Source organism: Eptatretus burgeri, chromosome 7 (assembly GCF_056783735.1).
Source record: "Eptatretus burgeri isolate ZD-2024b chromosome 7, Ebu_testis_v1, whole genome shotgun sequence".
Taxonomy (NCBI): domain Eukaryota; kingdom Metazoa; phylum Chordata; class Myxini; order Myxiniformes; family Myxinidae; genus Eptatretus; species Eptatretus burgeri.
The window spans coordinates 67,646,699-67,663,747 of record NC_140967.1 but is presented as its reverse complement, the minus strand read 5'-3'; the positions used below and the strand labels follow the sequence as shown (position 1 = coordinate 67,663,747).

Below are 17,049 nucleotides of genomic sequence, written 5' to 3'. Positions count from 1 at the left end.
TTATGGCCAGCGTTATGCGGAACGTGCGAGTCATACGCTGGCATACGTCGAAAAATTTCAAGCATGGAAAATTTGTCTAACAGCTCGGCGTACTACGACGTATGCCAGCGTACTCTTAACGTATACAAAATTTACCCATAACGTATTCGACGTGTGCCAACGTTTTAGACAAATTTTTCATACGTCGGCATACGCTGGCTAAATCGTCAAGGTGTGACAGGGCCTTAACATCGGGTCTGGCCGGCCTATTCCTGAAAAAACTTTAACCAAAAACTTTGTCAAATGGTGTATTTTGCTTGAATATGGGTGTAAAATGATCAGTTTCATAAATCGTATGAGATCAAGCAATGCTCTTGAAGCTTGAGCCATTCTCCCAAGCAATAGGATTATTGGCTCTCCCTCTTAAAAAACAAATAAAATCGGGTTCTGGCCAGACACATCACCTTCACCTTCTTTCCCACAGAAATTTGATTACCTCTCAATATTCGGTTGAGAGAATTCGTTATCCACATTTTTACACTGTGACACACCAACTCCAGTCCCTATAAAAACGAGTTTTCCATTGATTGACTCGACTGGCCTATTTCAGTCCACTGCAGGACTAAAGCCTCGCTCAACTTGGTCCATTCTTTTCTATTCTCTGTGATTTGGTGCCGTTGTACTCCAGTGAACCTTTCAATTTATCCTGTACATCTTATCTTCAGTCTGTCTCTGGTTCTTCCAGCTCCTTCCGGAGGTTGCAAGTTTGTAATTCCTGTTGTCGCTCGGTTGTCCATTGTTGTTGTATGGTTGTCCACAGCCCAGGTCCATCTCAGTTTTTTAGCTCATCTAAGATGGAGTCGAGAAGAGCTGTTGGAGCCACGACGATGTCCTTCCTTCCTTCAGTCAGTCAGGTGGTCAGGTAGTCAGTGAGCCATTAACAATTTTTCGTTTTTTCCCTTCTCCTCCAAAGCAGCTCAACGGATTGTTTTAAAACTTGGCATGATGATTCATGACGTCAATGCTCAAAAACTAATGGAGCCCTTTTTTGATCCTCGTGGAGGATTTCTAAGTCTAACTCACGTTGTTGTTCTTCATCTTCTTCTTGTGGACTTTTTTGTTTCTCAGCCTACTGTTTTCATCGAAACTTCCTGAATCTTGGTATATATATATATATATATATATATATATATATATATATATATATATATATATATATATATATATATATATATATATATATATATATATATTGTTACGGCTGTGGAAATTCGCAGAGCACCATATAGGTCCTTCGATCAGTTATGTTAATAAGTCTGTGTTCAGATAGATTTCCCCACCGATGTCTAAGGAAATTATTCGTGTGATCAGGGCTGTGATCTTTGAGATCGTGTTTTTCTTTTACTATTGTTATTTTGGACCAACCGCCATTACTACCACCGCAAAGCACCACCAACCACCGCCACCAACACCTTCTCCACCATCGCCTTCACACAACCACCTTAACCACACCACCCTCACGGCCAGCACAAAACGCCAGCCACACGACCATTACAACGACCACCGTAACCACCACCACGTTGCCACCTCAGCACGGTTGCGAGAGGCCTGGAATTCGTCGGGAGAGAACGGACGATGGCCTCACCCCTCCCCCCCCCCCAACAAAAAGCACGTGCGGAAGGGACACGGGGAGAAAGAAAAAGACTAGGAAAGGCCCCGATTCGGCGAGGGAAACGCCCTGTTTCTGGAAGCTTCGCGCGCGTACTGGAAGGGAGGGGGGTTAAGGGGGGGGGCGAGGCGTGATGGATATAAAAGGGCACGCGGAACGAAAGGTCGCTCTCTCGGTTGTGTCTCTCGCTTGGTGTGGGTCGCGCTCTCTCCACCTGGGTCTCTCTCTCACTCGCGGTCGCTCTCTGAGTCGTCGGCTGCGGGAGGTTGTGGAGGCGTGTGGAAAATATGGGAGAGCAGAGCGCAGCGGAACCAAGGCGCGTGGCCTGCTGAGCCTGCCTTACCGTGGGTCGTGGAGACGGGACGTCGCGGGTCGCCCCAGCGAGGTGAAGGTAGCCAACCCGGTCTCGCGGAGTCTCTGCAGTCTACATGGCTCAGTGTCAATAAAGACCCCAAGGGGTTCAGTCTGCCCCTCGTCTGTCCTGGGGTTTTTCTTTGCTTTTGAATGAACGTTGTGGCGCCATGTCCGTAAGTAGAACTGTTAAGTGTGTACATAATAGACGGTCGTAGCTCTTTGTCTTGCTCATGTTTTGTCCCTTACCCACGTTTGCTTTAAATAACCGCATAACTGCATGCGTGTTTTGCATTGATTGATACATGACTGCATTGATATTGTGTGTGGAATAAATGTGCTTGTTTAAATGTACCCCGTTCGTTGTGTCCTCTTTCCCCAATTGAACTGCCATATTGCACTCGGAATATAGTTGGTTTTTAAATAGCCGGTAAAGTGATGGGGTCCGACGGGGCTTACGATAATACCCCGCTCGGTTATCCCAAAACGGAGCGAGCTGCATTAAGCGGCTCATGTCCCAGCGGCACCGTTGAGGTACAGTCTCTCGGTAGTCTGCCCGCGCGAATAATTAGGTATATCGACAATTTGGCGATTGACCCTGTCGCGCGTGGGTAGAATATTGACGAGGCTGTGGTGTGGTTAAAAACACACCCGTGGCTGGTTTCCGGCGTTGATCCGGAAAGCCGCGACTGGATTGTCCGTTCGGTGGGTGAAGCGGCCGCTATTAGTTAAACGCGGTGGTTCGCACGCCGACGGACGAGAATCCGTAACAATATGAAGAAAAAATATTTCCTTTCGAATTATGGATACAGTACTAAAAGAGTGACAAATATAAACTGCCATTTCTTAGACTCTTGTAAGTACCTCATTCCTCGAACATCTTGAATCCCACTTGACTCATAAAAGAACTGCAGATCAGGAATCAAAGAAAAACACATAGAGGAATGCAAGGGAGTTGAAATGTGAGTCTACTGAATAATAAACCCATCTTTCCTTCCATCACCATGGCAATGCTACCTAGAATTACCAGCCCGTCGATTCTAATTTGATTAGCCTTGGTGAACTTCCTCATAACAGATCAATACTCATAATAAAGGCCATTTCAGTAATTTATGATAAATTAATTACCTAAAGAACATATCAGCAGTCAGCAATACAACTTATTGATTTGCATCATTTGCATAATAATGCATGCAGGGTCGTGAACGATGATTTGGTGAGATGTTGTGGACAGGCTAGTATATTTGATGTTTAGAATCAAAATTTCGACATTTATCCAATCTGATGGTCATTGTAAGATAAGTTGGCTTCACAAAACAAATGTCGGTATGTGTGGCTGTCAATAATACTTTGTGCATTAGCGATGGTAAAGGAAACTTTCTCATCCACTGGAGTTAGCTTTTCAGCTCCGCCACCGAAGGTGACGGGGGTTATATTAATTTCCACTCTTTTCTGTCTATTTATTACTTGCAAAATTGAAGATTTTTCAAGTTTATTGGTCAGTCGATTTTGTTATTCTGTCTGTTTGTCTGTTTGTCTGTCAATCGCCTAAAGGTCACAATTTAAAACCAATCTTCACGAACTTTACTAAGTTGTCGAGGTAGTCTCAGCTGAGAAGCCTGTTGATTTTGAGGTCAAAGGTCAAAGGTCATCTTGAGGTATAATTTCTAAAATCATCATTTTTTCATCCGATTGACTTGAAATTAGAACAAGATTTGCATATTGCGTCACTGAATTGGGAAACCAACTGTTTTTGTGCTCAAAAGGTCAAAGGTCAAACTTCTAGAATCATCCATTTTTATCTGAAAGATCGTCAGTTTTCATCCGATTGACTTGAAAATTAAACAACAATTTCATAGTGCATCACTGAATTGGGAAACAAACTATTTTTGAGGTAAAAAGGTCAAAGGTCAACTCAAGGTCAATAATCTAAAATCAAATTTCATCTGAAAAATCATCAATTTTCATCTGGTTAACCTGAAAATTATGCAGCAATTGCAGAGTGCATCACTGAATTTGTAAATCAACTATTTTTGAGGTCAAAAGGTCAGAGGTCAACTCAATGTCAAACTTCTAAAATCATCCATTTTTATCTGAAAAATCGTCATTTTTCATCTGATTGACTTGATGATTAAACAGCAATTTCATAGTACATCACTGAATTGGGAAACCACCTATTTTTGGGATCAAAAGGTGAAAGGTTAACTCAAGGTTAAACTTCTAAAATCATCAATTTTCAACTGCAAAATCATCAATTTACATCCCATTAACTTGAATGATGAACAGGATTTGCATCATCTATCACTGAATTGGGAAACCAACTATTTTAGAAGATCAAAAGGTCAAAGGTCAACTCAAGGTCAAACTTCTAAAATCATCAATTTCAATCCGAAAAATAATCAATTTTCATCCGATTGACCTGATATGAGCTTTGATCAAGATAGTCAATTTTAATCTTAAAAAAAATGGACAATTTGATGTGTCCATGGCAACCTTTGGAGAGGAGGGTGGATTTTGCAAGTATCGTGCTCTGCATACCGACTTTTTCTTGTTTGTCTGTGTGTTTGTTTGTGTGCAGGATATCTCAAAAAGTTGTGGATGGATCCAGATGAAACTTTGTGGGCAGGTTGGGTGTGTGATAAGGACGAACTGATTAGATTTTGGTGAAGGTCTGGATCCGGATCCAGATCTGATAATTTTTTAACTGATTCTTCACCATTGAGAGATAAGGGTAAACCGATATAAAGAACAATATATATCATGATATCTCCAAAAGTTGTTAACGGTTTCGTACAAAACTTGGTGGACACATTGGGTGTGTTGCAAGGATGAATTGATTCGATTTTGGTGAAGATCCAAATCTGGATCCAGATCTGATAATTTTTTAACTGATTCTTCACCATTGAGAGATTGGGCCAAAATGATATATAGCATGATATTTCATAAATGTATTGGGCCAATATGTTCTCGTGGATCAGGCATTTCATGGTGGAGGTATACACTCTACCGAGCACCCTTCTGGGTTTTTTTGTTAGCTCCAGTTGGATTTAGCCCAGATTGGGTCTCAGGGGGCTTATGGATTGGGTCTCGTCCGTCCGCAGTCATATCTCGGACATGTACGGAACAATTTTCTTCAAACTTGGCACAAAGACAATACATGATGGTATACATATATACACATCATTTTGTTTTCACGATTCGATCAAAGATGACCGACTGGTGGTCATTTTAGTTGTAAAAAAAAAACCCTCAACCATTTCTCGGACATGCATTTACCGATCTTGTTCAAACTTAACACACAGTTAATGAATGTTGGCTTACATATACACGTCATTAGTTTTCGAGATCAGATCCAAGATGGCCAACTGGCCATTTTGTTACTTAAACTTGTCCCCATCCATTTATTGGACATGCATGGTCCGATTTTGTTCAAACTTGGCACAAGCACAGTACATGATGGCACACACATGCACCTCACTTTATTTTGCAATCTGCTCAAAGATAGCCCACTGGTAGACTGGTGGCCATTTTAGCTGTAAATAAATATGCGCTAGCCTTTTAACTCCATCCTGCAAATTTACTGAAACCACAGAGACTATGATATTTTAGATGTTTTTCTCCTTGTTCACATATGCATTGGCAAACTAATTTGTCATGATGGCAAAGGTGTAATGATTGACTTGTAAGAAGGCTATTAACAAGATACACTTGATATTACTTTTGAGGTCATTGTGATCAAAGGCAATTTTTTGTGTGTACAAAATCGAGGAGAATCAAAGAGCTACAGAACAGAACAGAACAGAACACAGTGGAATGCAGGCAACCACATGAATAGCAGAGTCGAGGGACACAATAGAGGGACACTTGGAGGAAGAATGGGTGAGGGGAAGGATGAGAAGGAATGGGGAAGGGAGAATGGCACAGACAGTGAACGAGCTGGAAGTAAGCTCAGACAGTGAGCAGGACAGTCAATGAACAGGAAGAGAAAACTGGGGATGAAACAGTAATGTATGAAAAAAGGAAAGTGGTGGAGGGTGAGGCCTGGGATAGAACAAAATGACCTGGAAATTAAGGGGGCTGCTTATGGAGGGTCAATGGGGGTATAAACGATCATGAGTATGCATAGGGGATGACCTGGGAAGGAAGAGGCGTACAGGCATCTTGAAGCCCTGTAAGGAAGAATAAGATTAAACATACTGAAAAGGATGGTTCCACCATTGAGAATAAAGAGGAGTTTCATAAGTAAGAGGAGAAAGATAATTTTGGGTTTTCATCAGAAGTGGCTGAACATGTACGGCTGTACGCCCTGATTGAAATTAGATTTGGAGGGGGGTGGTGTGGTGGAGGCAGCACGAAAGGCCAGAGGGTGAAGGGGAGAATGTAGAAGAGGTAGGCCACCAACTGGGAGTAACATGAACAGAGATTAAACTTAATAGTCGGGGATTCTAATGATTTTGTAGCCTTGTTCCCCAAGGCATCAAGGTGTGCAAGTTATGAGGCAGGATTGCCGGCCCAAAAAGGGAAGAATATTGCAAAAGGAAGAACTTCCCAAAGAAGAAGGGAAGAAAGAATCTTCCCTAAGGGAAGAACCTAAGACATCCCACGTCTTAGGTATTTCAATTTAATGCAGGGAGTGTTGAAATGAATCAATAAAATTTCTTGTATATCGTGCTTGTTATTTAGAAGCAAAATCTCAAAGCACTTCACAAAGAAGGAAGCGGTAAGGAAAATGCAACTGTAAAAAGATGGACTTTTGGTCGAGATTTTCAAAACATCATTTAGGAGGTGATGCAAGTTTAATGACGATCTCAGAAATCAAGCGTTTCATTCGTGGCCGCAAAGAAATCAAATTGTTGACGGTGCAATGCACGACAGAACCAGACACATCGATTCTCACTTTGTATGATAGAACTGGCATGGTACCGTAGAGAAATAAGGCTTAGGAGGCACTCTTATTTTCAAAAAGGATGAAAGACATATTATGGGGTAACAGGCCACAATGGCTTCCATTTTTTTGGAAGTAACTGGGCATTGGAATTGTCACAAAAGAGCCATCCCACGTCTGCAGGGAATTGCCAGAATGATTAACGCCATGGAGCGCCATCACCAGAAAGGCAAAAAGCTTGAACAAAAGATGCATGTCACGTTGGTCCTGCTACATCATAGGGTGGAAAGACCCGGTCTTAAAATTGGCGTCTTGAGAATGCCAGCTCTCAAGTGCTGTGAGTGGCACAGCTGCATCATCTGCGGAGCAATGCTGAACTCCCAGGAGATCTCTCTGGCTGAATGTGCTCAAACCTCCAGAGACAGACTGCAAGAGCGAGGGAGAATGAGGGCGACAGCCTGCATGGGATTGTAAAGTGATAGTGAGCCCTGGTGATGACTGCTTAAGCTCTGCCCGTGCACTTTTATGTCCTCCATACCAAGCACAGCCATTCACCTCCTCAAAACCAATCACATGGCCACACTTAACCGCTGGCCAACCCTTGACAAATTGGATAGTGCTGTGCCACCATCATAGGCCCAGTCACAATGCACAGCATTCTCTGTGCGTGCCTTAAACAAGGATTTCATTTGATGACCCCACTGCTTGCCGATTACGTACTCGCTGCATCTCACATACATATTACTATGACTGTAAATCCAATTTACGTTTCACTACTTTTACATTCCTCCAACTATTTTTACGAAACCATTATGACAGAATAATAACAACAACAATAACAATTATTTCTGACTCATGAGCATCAAAAATGTAAAATCACCGAGCAGCAAAACATAACGTCACCAACAATTGCTAACCAATCAGGAAAAACACCATCATTGATAAAACACATGAAAATTCACATTTTCATAATTATATCATGCTATTCTCATCTGTAGCTCCTTTCATTATTTTCTGCAAGTGTTTAATTCATTTCACATTTCCAAGCTGGCTTCCAAAGCCAGTCGCCGACTGGGCATCCTCCGTCGTGCAAAGTCCTTCCTTGGCACACCTGAGCTCCTGACCACAAACAAAGCTTTCGTCCACAGTCTGATGGAGTATGTTCACCCCTATGGGCTGGTGCTCCTGCCTCTCACCTTTCTCAGCTTTGCACTGTGGAAACCAATGCATTTAGGATCATTGGTATCTCCCAAGATGAGGCTGAGTCTTTGGGTCTCTCACTCTCTCCTTCTCTCACCACAGGCAGGTCGGTGGTCTTTCTGTCTTCTACCATCTCCTTTCCAGCCTCACCCCCCCCAACTATGTCTGTGATCTGTCCCCCTCCCCCACCCCATATTTCTACAGGGCGCTCAAGGTCTGCTAGCAACCCCCTTCTGGCTAAACTACTAAAACCAAGAATCACTGCTCACCTTCACTCTTTCATTCCTCTCCTGCCTCTGGAACAAACTCCCACACTCTCTTCAATCCCACTCTTCCCTCTCAGTCTTCAAAATAGCTTTTCACCACGATCTCTTATCTTCCCCCATCCAAAACCATGATCTTTTCTACCCCCATTATTCGACCCTAAACCCACCTCCTTCATATTCCCTGCTTTCCTTCCTGAAAAGTCCCTGTCATGTCCATCTTCTATTCCCCATGTTCCCTACCCCATCCCTCTCCTTCCACAAATCTCCTAATGTCTCTGTCCCCCACTGTTTTGTGCTTCCCTCTCCCACACCTTTTGTTATACATTCTGTGTGTCAGCTCTTATACGAGCCTCGATATTGTACACCAAAATATATATAAGCAAATCGTGACTCCACAGAAGAAAGTTCATTGCGTCGAACGGTTCATCGAGACGAGATCCGACACGCAAGTTCAGCGTAATTTCCGTACAAGGTATGGAAGGATTCCGCCATTGTGGACGAGCATCAGAGAGTGGTACAAGAGGTTCGAGGAGACTGGAGGCTGTCAGAAACCCCCACGTGGTAATTGAGCACATACGCGATAGTCCAAAGGTCAATGGGTGGTGTGGCCTCCTCCTTGACTATTTGGTGGATTCGTTTTTTGTGAGGAGGATACAGTGCCCTCAACAATTTACATGAACATGTTGAAAGGATTCACTTTCCCACAGATTGAAGACCTGCAACCCGATATCATTTTTCAACAGAACAGCGCTCCCCCCTCATTGGGCCTTAGTCGTTCAAGCCATCCTGAATGAAAAATTTCCAGGTTGCTGGATTGGCTGATACGGACCAACCGCCTGGTCCCCGCGATCGCCTTACATAACCCCCCCTTGATTTTCTTTCTGTGGGCGATTGTCAAAGATGTTGTTTACTGTACCAATGTGGCAAACCTGCAGGATCTTGGTTCTTGGATCACAGCTCCATGTGCACTGGTCGACGGAAACATGCTGAGCTGAACATGGCAAGAACTCCTGTACCGCATTGATGTCCTCTGCGCGACAAACAGAGCTCACATTGAAGTGTGTTGTTGGTGTGCACAAAACTTTGAGTTTCTGTATCATATAAACCAAAAAGGGTATCGTTGTATCATTTGTGGTTCTAAATATATTAACAACCAAAGTTGTCCGGGTCTTTTTGGAACACGCTGTACTTGTTGAAAAAAATTATTTTAGCCAGCTTGAAGTACACCATGGATGGCGTTATGGCAGCCTATCCTGCCAGTGCTTTGTTAGTGTTGACAACATGTTGAAAAGTTTGCAAACATGTAGATAACTAATTTCTGAGAAACATTGATATATTTTCTGAGACCACTCCTCCCTCCCACACTCTCTTGTAAAAAAAAATGTTTGTCAGAGCTGTACGACTGGTTTGGCAACAAAATATCCACAATACTCTTATGACTAGATAAGACACATGTGCTGATGGCTGCCTTTGCTTCTGTTTATCCAGCAAGCTTTATGCTTCAGTCATATTTGGCTCGGCGGCCATAGGGTCTAAAAAATCTATGGCCACGAGCAATTATCGGGCGGCCGCAGTATTTCCACGGTCACACAATGTAGCAGTCACATATGTTTTTATTTTTCGGGTAGCCGCACGGGGTATTTAGAAATTGTGGAGACCGAAAACGTGAGGGTGCCGTACGGTCTTTGATTTGATGTCGCACGGTGACCTTAGGGCGTCCCTGCGGCGGCCATAGAATTTAAGGCAAACGCAAGGTAGCCTCAAGGTGCCCGCAAGGCGACCGCAGGGGGGCCCTAAGGCGAACGTGCGGCCAGACGGACGGTAACGAGTGGGTATATACTGTATACCAGTTATTTTTCACATGTATATCATATCTCATATCTGTCATGTAGATTGTGGACCAGGTTATATACAGATGGCGCTGGTTGTTCCTCAACAGCAGAGGCTCGGCTACCTGCGCATGATAAGAATTCATTGATAAAATGATAAAATTCATGATAAAAAAATTCATTTTTCATTGATAAGAGCCGACGGCAGCCGCACGAATAACGCAAGCCCACCGTACGCCCTACGTACGGTCGACATGGAACACATCTACGTCATGGCTACGGCTTGTCGAATTGCTACGGCAAACCTATAAATGAAAAAAGTTATAACTCCGCGCTTTAATTCCATGGAGACCCCTACGGCCTGTAAAAGATAGCCACACGGCGTAGGGCCACCCTGAGGCCACCTCAGAAACTCTGCGGCCGCCGCACGTTTCTGTCAATTCAGGGGGGGGGGGGGAGGTACAGCCGCCGTATCCTAGCCGTGGAGCAAATGTGATTCATGCTTTAGTCATGTTTATAGTGAAGTATATTTGTATAAATATAGGTTGGCAGGATGGCCGACATTCTGGAGGTACGTGCACTTGTTTCTAAGCTGTCTCACCTGGATTCTGAATCTCAGCCCAGCTATAAACTGTCATCCCAATGTTTCACAGGCAGGTTCCTTGGATGGACTTCAAACTGGGTGTCCCGTCTGTTGGCATTAGTTGATGGACGTTAAAGATCCCACGGTGTTCATCGCTAAGAGTAGGCGAGCCATCGACAATGCACCATGGCTAAGTTCTAAATCCCTGCCCTAACTACTACTGGGAGAGGGATAACAAACCACCCAGCATGACCCCAGTGCTAGAAACTTCTTTGGCAGAACCATCACCTAACAACAGAGAGTATGGCACATAAGATACAGTATATATGTATACGAGTTCCCTCACAAGGAACCTCAATGCATGAGGTGGCCACAAGGCCCATCAAGTCTGCGCAATGGTTGCGTCTCTGTGCTTTGTCCTTTTTAAATGCTGAGCGTCAAGCAAAGAAGCAGCACGTACCATTTTTTAAGGCTTTGGTATAACTTATCAGCTGGAGTCAGTTTCGAACAGCCGAGACCTCCCAGATTCATAGCCACCGAGTCTCGTAAAATAACTTATCATACCGGGACACAAAGTCACCTGGGTGAAGACCAGGAATCCTAACCATGAGACCATATGGGATTACTGTGAAGGAATCATGACATTGTTTTGTGTACATTTTCGATGATGCAGGATGATGTTGAAACAGGCTCGTAATGTTGTGATGTGGTCTATGATTACTTATCTTTGCGGGTTTTCAATTTTGGATATGTGTGACCATGAGATGAACAGAATTTTCAATTCACCCGACGCGCTCGGAAATGGAGCAAATACCATCAGGTATCCATATCCTGTGTGTCGTGAAAGTAATGAAATTACCTGTACATTGGTCACTCCGTACGTGTGAACATTCACAGTGTTTCCATTAAAACCTCCTGTGTCACTTACAGTAGTAACATTATAATTGGAATGCCGAGAGATTTTTTTGGCGTAGAGTATGTGGGTTCTCATTTTTTTTGGTACCAATGTAATTAATTGCCCAAAAACTTTCTTGTATTACATCATATGCTTCAGACGCCGAAGATTATCGACATCGAATGACTGCAGACATATTTTTTTTTTGTTCAGATCTGGCACAAGTATGACAAGGATAGCAGTGGCTACATATCATCAGTGGAGCTGAAAGTGAGTGTGAAGACCTCTTTATAAATATGGCCATTGCACACGTGATATGAAGTTGTTTACTTTTGGCTTTGCATATGTGTGGACATGAGATGAACAGACACCTGATTGTAAGTGAGAGTATAGTAATCATCAGAGACACGTCATCGATATGTAGAATGACATGAGATGATGGTGACCTGCCACGTTGCTTGCAATGAATAGCAAATCTGAACTGACAATGAGAACATATTGCATATCGTGTTTCTTGAAATATCTAAACTTCTCGCAGCCTAAAAGTGCTTTGCCCATAATTCAAGTATCACATCTGTCTCTCTTGAATTCCGTGGAATCTAAAAACTTAAAACATTAATGGTATCTCCCACGATGAGGCCAAAACATGAGGCATATCGCTCTCACATTGAAAACATGTCGGTGGCCTCTGCGTTTCACCTCCACTCTTCCGGTCAAGCTCCCTCTGCTCTCTCAACCCTCCGACCATCCCCAGCTTCTAGGGGATGTGCAGTTCCTCCTCATCTCCTGCAGGATGTTCTTCCAGTCCCCCTTTCCTGGTTAAACCTCAAAAACCCAGGCCTGCGGCCATACCTGCGGCTCCTTTGTTCCTTTCAAAAATAAAAATCAAAAGAGTGGAGGTGGAAAAGGAAAAGCAATGGAGTTCAAGAGAATAAGGAGTAGTTTTGTCGTATTATAGCTCGCAAGACGTATCTGCTGACAAAAACGACCATCAACGAACAAACCGGAGGAGAGCTTATCCTCCATGTCTTCATCTTCTGTCCACACTTGGACTCTTTTGTCTCCTTATCACTAACTCACCCCCCATCTCACCCCCATCTCACCCCCATCTCACCCCCATCTCACCCCCATCTGTTCTTCTTCCAAATCCCTTCTCACTCGTTCTTGCAAACTTCGTGTTCATTCATTTGTGTTACCCATGCCCACACGTTTTAATGTCCCCTAACTGTCATTACATATTACCCTTTCTCCACCATTTTGCTTCCCCCCCGAACTTTGATTGCTCTTCTGAAAAGCACTGGAATCGACATAAAATCATATTTTTGACGAACAATTAGGAATGAGCTGGACAGGTGATTCCAAAAGCAAAATGCCTTCGATTTATCGAAAACAACAAAAAAAGAAATCCACTCTTGTCAACCGTCAAGTATGGAAGTTATGGTCATTGTATGGCCAAATATATTTATTCAACACTTCAGATTATCTGTTCTCATTCCTTCCACCCATTATAACCGTTTCCTATTCCTAGTCTATAAACTCTCTAACTGCGCACACATTTTCTCGAAAACCATATTGGGGGTAGATAGGCATACACATACACATTCATATTATTGTGCAAAATGGGGGGTATATTGAGAAAACATTAATTGATGAATTCCTGCGGCTGCTGCTGGTTTGCATCGTTGATGGGAGCATGTGTTGCCGCGTTGCTGATGCAGTGCCCCTGTAGGTTTAGAGCAGGAATTTGTAAATTTTCAGGGTGCCGGTGATAACTCGCTTCCTTTTTCGTCGGGCGACACCGACCGTTGCAATTTTTTTTGAATGTCGACCAATTTAACGCGAGCAGACAGGATACCCAGCTTAACATCCATCTGAGGAATGATACACTGATTGATCCAAATAGTCCTGTCCGTGAAGCACCAATCTAGCAGTTTTGAGGCTGCTTCGGAATCGAACCCAGAGCAGACAGGTCAAAGGTATGTATGTTAGATATACCTCTGCATCATCCTGTCAGATATAATAAATTGACAAAAGGAAGGAAAGGAGGGTGGAGGAGAAAGGGGAAAAAAGGTTGGGACTATGGGAAGGAAAGGGGATGAGGAAGAGGGGAGAATGTATGGGACAAACTAGCGATTGGGGATTGTGGGGGTGGGATTGGGGGGATGGTTGGAAAACTTTGCCATGATGCAAACATAATGTGTAGACGTCTTCAACAGACACATGTTATTTGAGTCCATGACACCCCCCCCTGCTGTTGAGCTGTGTTGAGAAGTTTGTTTCTTGCATGAGAGAAAAGCAATGCATCAGATATCATTGCCAACTTGTTTTTATTTTCTTCACACAATGAGGTCAGTTTTTTTCCATTGCTTCTAAATACAGAACAATACCTCAAATGTGACAATTCTGCAACAATACATATCAAAAGACTGTGGTTGTACCTGCTTTTCAGGACTTTCTAAGAGACTTACTCATGAAGCATGGAAAGGTCGTCGCTGAAGACAAGCTCTCTGGGTATACCAGCACTATGGTATGTCTATTGCCCCCCCCCAAGCATCCCCCTCCCCAAATAGGATTACCATTATTCGGCATTATTAAAACAGGTTTCAAGAAAACTGAAATAATACTAAAACCCTGTAATTCCTCCCTGGGAAGTTTTGTTTTTGGAGATTGAAATACATGGAGAAAGATGCCAGTATCAATAGGAAGAATATTTCATCTTGAGCCGACCGTGAACGAGGCCAATTCAATACCTGTTGGAACATATCCCCAAAATACCACCGTCCAACCTGCACATCCTCCAACCCTTCACTCGTTGCACAATCTCAAGTGACCTTTTGACCGGTGATTTCCTTTAACCTCTGACCCTGAGCGATAATCTCTCGTTCAGATGCAGCTCTTTGACAAGAACGACGACGGGCGACTTGACCTGAACGACATGGCGCGGTGAGAAGAGAGCAACCGCACCGAAGGATTCACAGCTGTCCCATTATATTTGCTTTCTTGCTTTCTGCTAAGACACACAATTTAAGCTGATGCTGTTTGTGGCCGAAAAGGCTCCTGGATATTGTCAGGGAGACAGCTATGCCAGGGCCTTGTGCTCCCTCAAAGACAGCCATTTGATTGTAAGTGCTGCTTTGATGTTCAGGAAGCGAGTTGACACAAACGCTCTTACAAAGGCCTGGAGTTGGGAATTTTAAATGTAGTTGGCCGACCAATGATGCAAATGTATCAAATGGTCGTTTTTCTTTATTGTCCAAATTTGTGCTTTGAACCTTTCTTTTGCTTTACACTCAATTTGATTTGTCGCTCTACTGTTTGGCCTTGGATTTATTCTCAGTTGCTGTCGTAGTTCTAAAGTTATTCCTTTATTGCACAGGATCTTGAATGTGAAAGAGAATTTTCTGCTGCAGTTTCGACTTGAGGTACAGGATTATATCGGAGCACCTTATCGATGATGAATTTATGTTTGGAGAAAGTGGGATCAATTAATTGTGAGCATGATATTATCTGGAGCTGCATGGCAGGTATTGAGGATGGAGTTATGGATGTTGACCCAGCGAAGATTTGAACAATAGGTTATTGTGACTGAATTGAGACATCCCCATTGACAGATTATAGAGACTAACTTTTTAATGGGGAAGCACAGGTCCGAGGTCTTCTAAAGTTATTAAATAACGTGAAATCAGGCACTGAAAAAACACAAAACTGGAAACTGCAAAAATCCAAATCTAGACTGTGGGGAGCTTCAGTTGGGAAAGTAGGACCCTTCAAGTTCAGGAGGATTCAAGTGTTTGGTGGCATGGCTTGGACCACCATGCCTTCCATTGCATCCCTGTTGATGATTTTTGCACCTCGTTCTGCACTACTTTGTGCTCCAGCATTCTAGCATTGGCTATCTGCAACCGAATGTTCAGTTACCTGTGCAAACCACGTGAGAAATTTGGCAGGGTTAGGCTGCCCAAGTGGGTCCCTGAAGCATCGGACCAGCTTCTACAGGAACCACTCTGCTCTTTAGCCCCATCTACCAACATTTCTCGGATGAGATGCATGATGATCCATCCTGCAGCTATTCGTCGATGCATTCAGCATCCTCGGCCAACTCCCTCTCTCCTACTGCACACCCTGTGTTTGTTGTGGCTTGCTTCTTCATTTGTTTGCTGAGCAGGTGCATAATGGAGATATCCACCTGCAGACCAAACTCAGTCTTGTATATGATAATGTCTGAGCGATAATCAGAAATGTATGCTTGATGAAGTTCAGAGCTGTGATGAAGTTGTGGCTCTCTCTCAGGTACTCACACCAAAATTGCACCATCTTGGCTCCCCTACCAGTTTTGCAAGTCAACAGTCAGTAATTGCTTGGCATAGCTTCAGGTTGTGTTTGCACTGTATGGTGAAACCTGGGTCTATTTCAGTTGACAGGAGCCTGACTTTGAAACTGCAGAAGCTCACACACCATCATAATATCGACATCAGCAAGACCAGCCTCAGAGCAGCAGCTATGTGAAATTGGTTGTTGGTTGCAAAAGCTTTTCTGAGACAGGCATGGCCCAAACCCCAGTCCCCAAACTCTGCTGCTCTAAGCAAGATAGCAGTCAAGCCTTCTGTGGTTCACTGCGAGCTCAGCTTTTGTCAGGTCATGGCCTGCCAACATTCTGTCAAGTGATGCTCAAGTTATTTTCTAGGCTCCTTTGTCAGATGCTGAATGTGTTGTGGGTTCTCCATATGGAGTCTTTGTGTGAGGAAGTTGGATGTAATGGTTGAATAAGTGGCGACAGGAGTGAGGAATAATCTCGAGGGTTAAGCATCATCTGTCCTCCCTTCATCCCTCCCTCCACCCCCAATCTTCAGATTTCCACTTTGACCACTTGGTGGGGCTCACATGTTAGCTTGGGAGGACATTGAGGGAGAGTGCCTAGCTGGTGATGAAGGTTGCTGGTGCAACTCTACCTGCCATAGTTAGCCTACATAAGAGAAACACTGATTGGCTTAAGTGACCAGGGAGCATTTGTTGGGTGAATGTGTCACCAGTACTATTTTGATTATAAATAATTATTCTATGGTCAATGAAAGAAGATGAGACTGTTCACAAAAGAGACAGACAGACAGAGTGAGAGTGAGAGAGAGAGAGAAAACAGACAGAGAAAGAGACACTGACAGACAGACAGAGTGTGTGTGTGTGTGTGTGTGTGTGTGTGTGTGTGTGTGTGTGTGTGTGTGTGTGTGTGTGTGTGTGTGTGTGTGTGTGTGTGTGTGTGTGTGTGTGTGTGTGTGTGTGTTACCCCAAAAAATTAACAATCATAACATTGTTCAGGCCAGCATTTTTTGGTGATAGTCTTGTTGAAAGAGAGACCTAATATTCATCTATTTTCATGCTTTATATTCGTACATGG

General features: G+C 43.5%; 1 protein-coding gene across 2 annotated transcripts in view; it reads left to right on the top strand.

The window, feature by feature from the left end:
• The window catches only part of LOC147023469 (secretagogin-like), a 68,673-nt gene that overhangs the window by 25,859 nt on the left and 25,765 nt on the right, over positions 1-17,049 (top strand). For both annotated transcript variants that reach the window (XM_085888889.1, XM_085888888.1), the window contains 4 exons: positions 11,871-11,927; positions 14,107-14,184; positions 14,545-14,600; positions 15,034-15,079. In XM_085888889.1, coding sequence (XP_085745015.1) covers positions 11,871-11,927; positions 14,107-14,184; positions 14,545-14,600; positions 15,034-15,079 — 237 coding nt within the window. The remainder of the gene's footprint in view (positions 1-11,870; positions 11,928-14,106; positions 14,185-14,544; positions 14,601-15,033; positions 15,080-17,049) is intronic.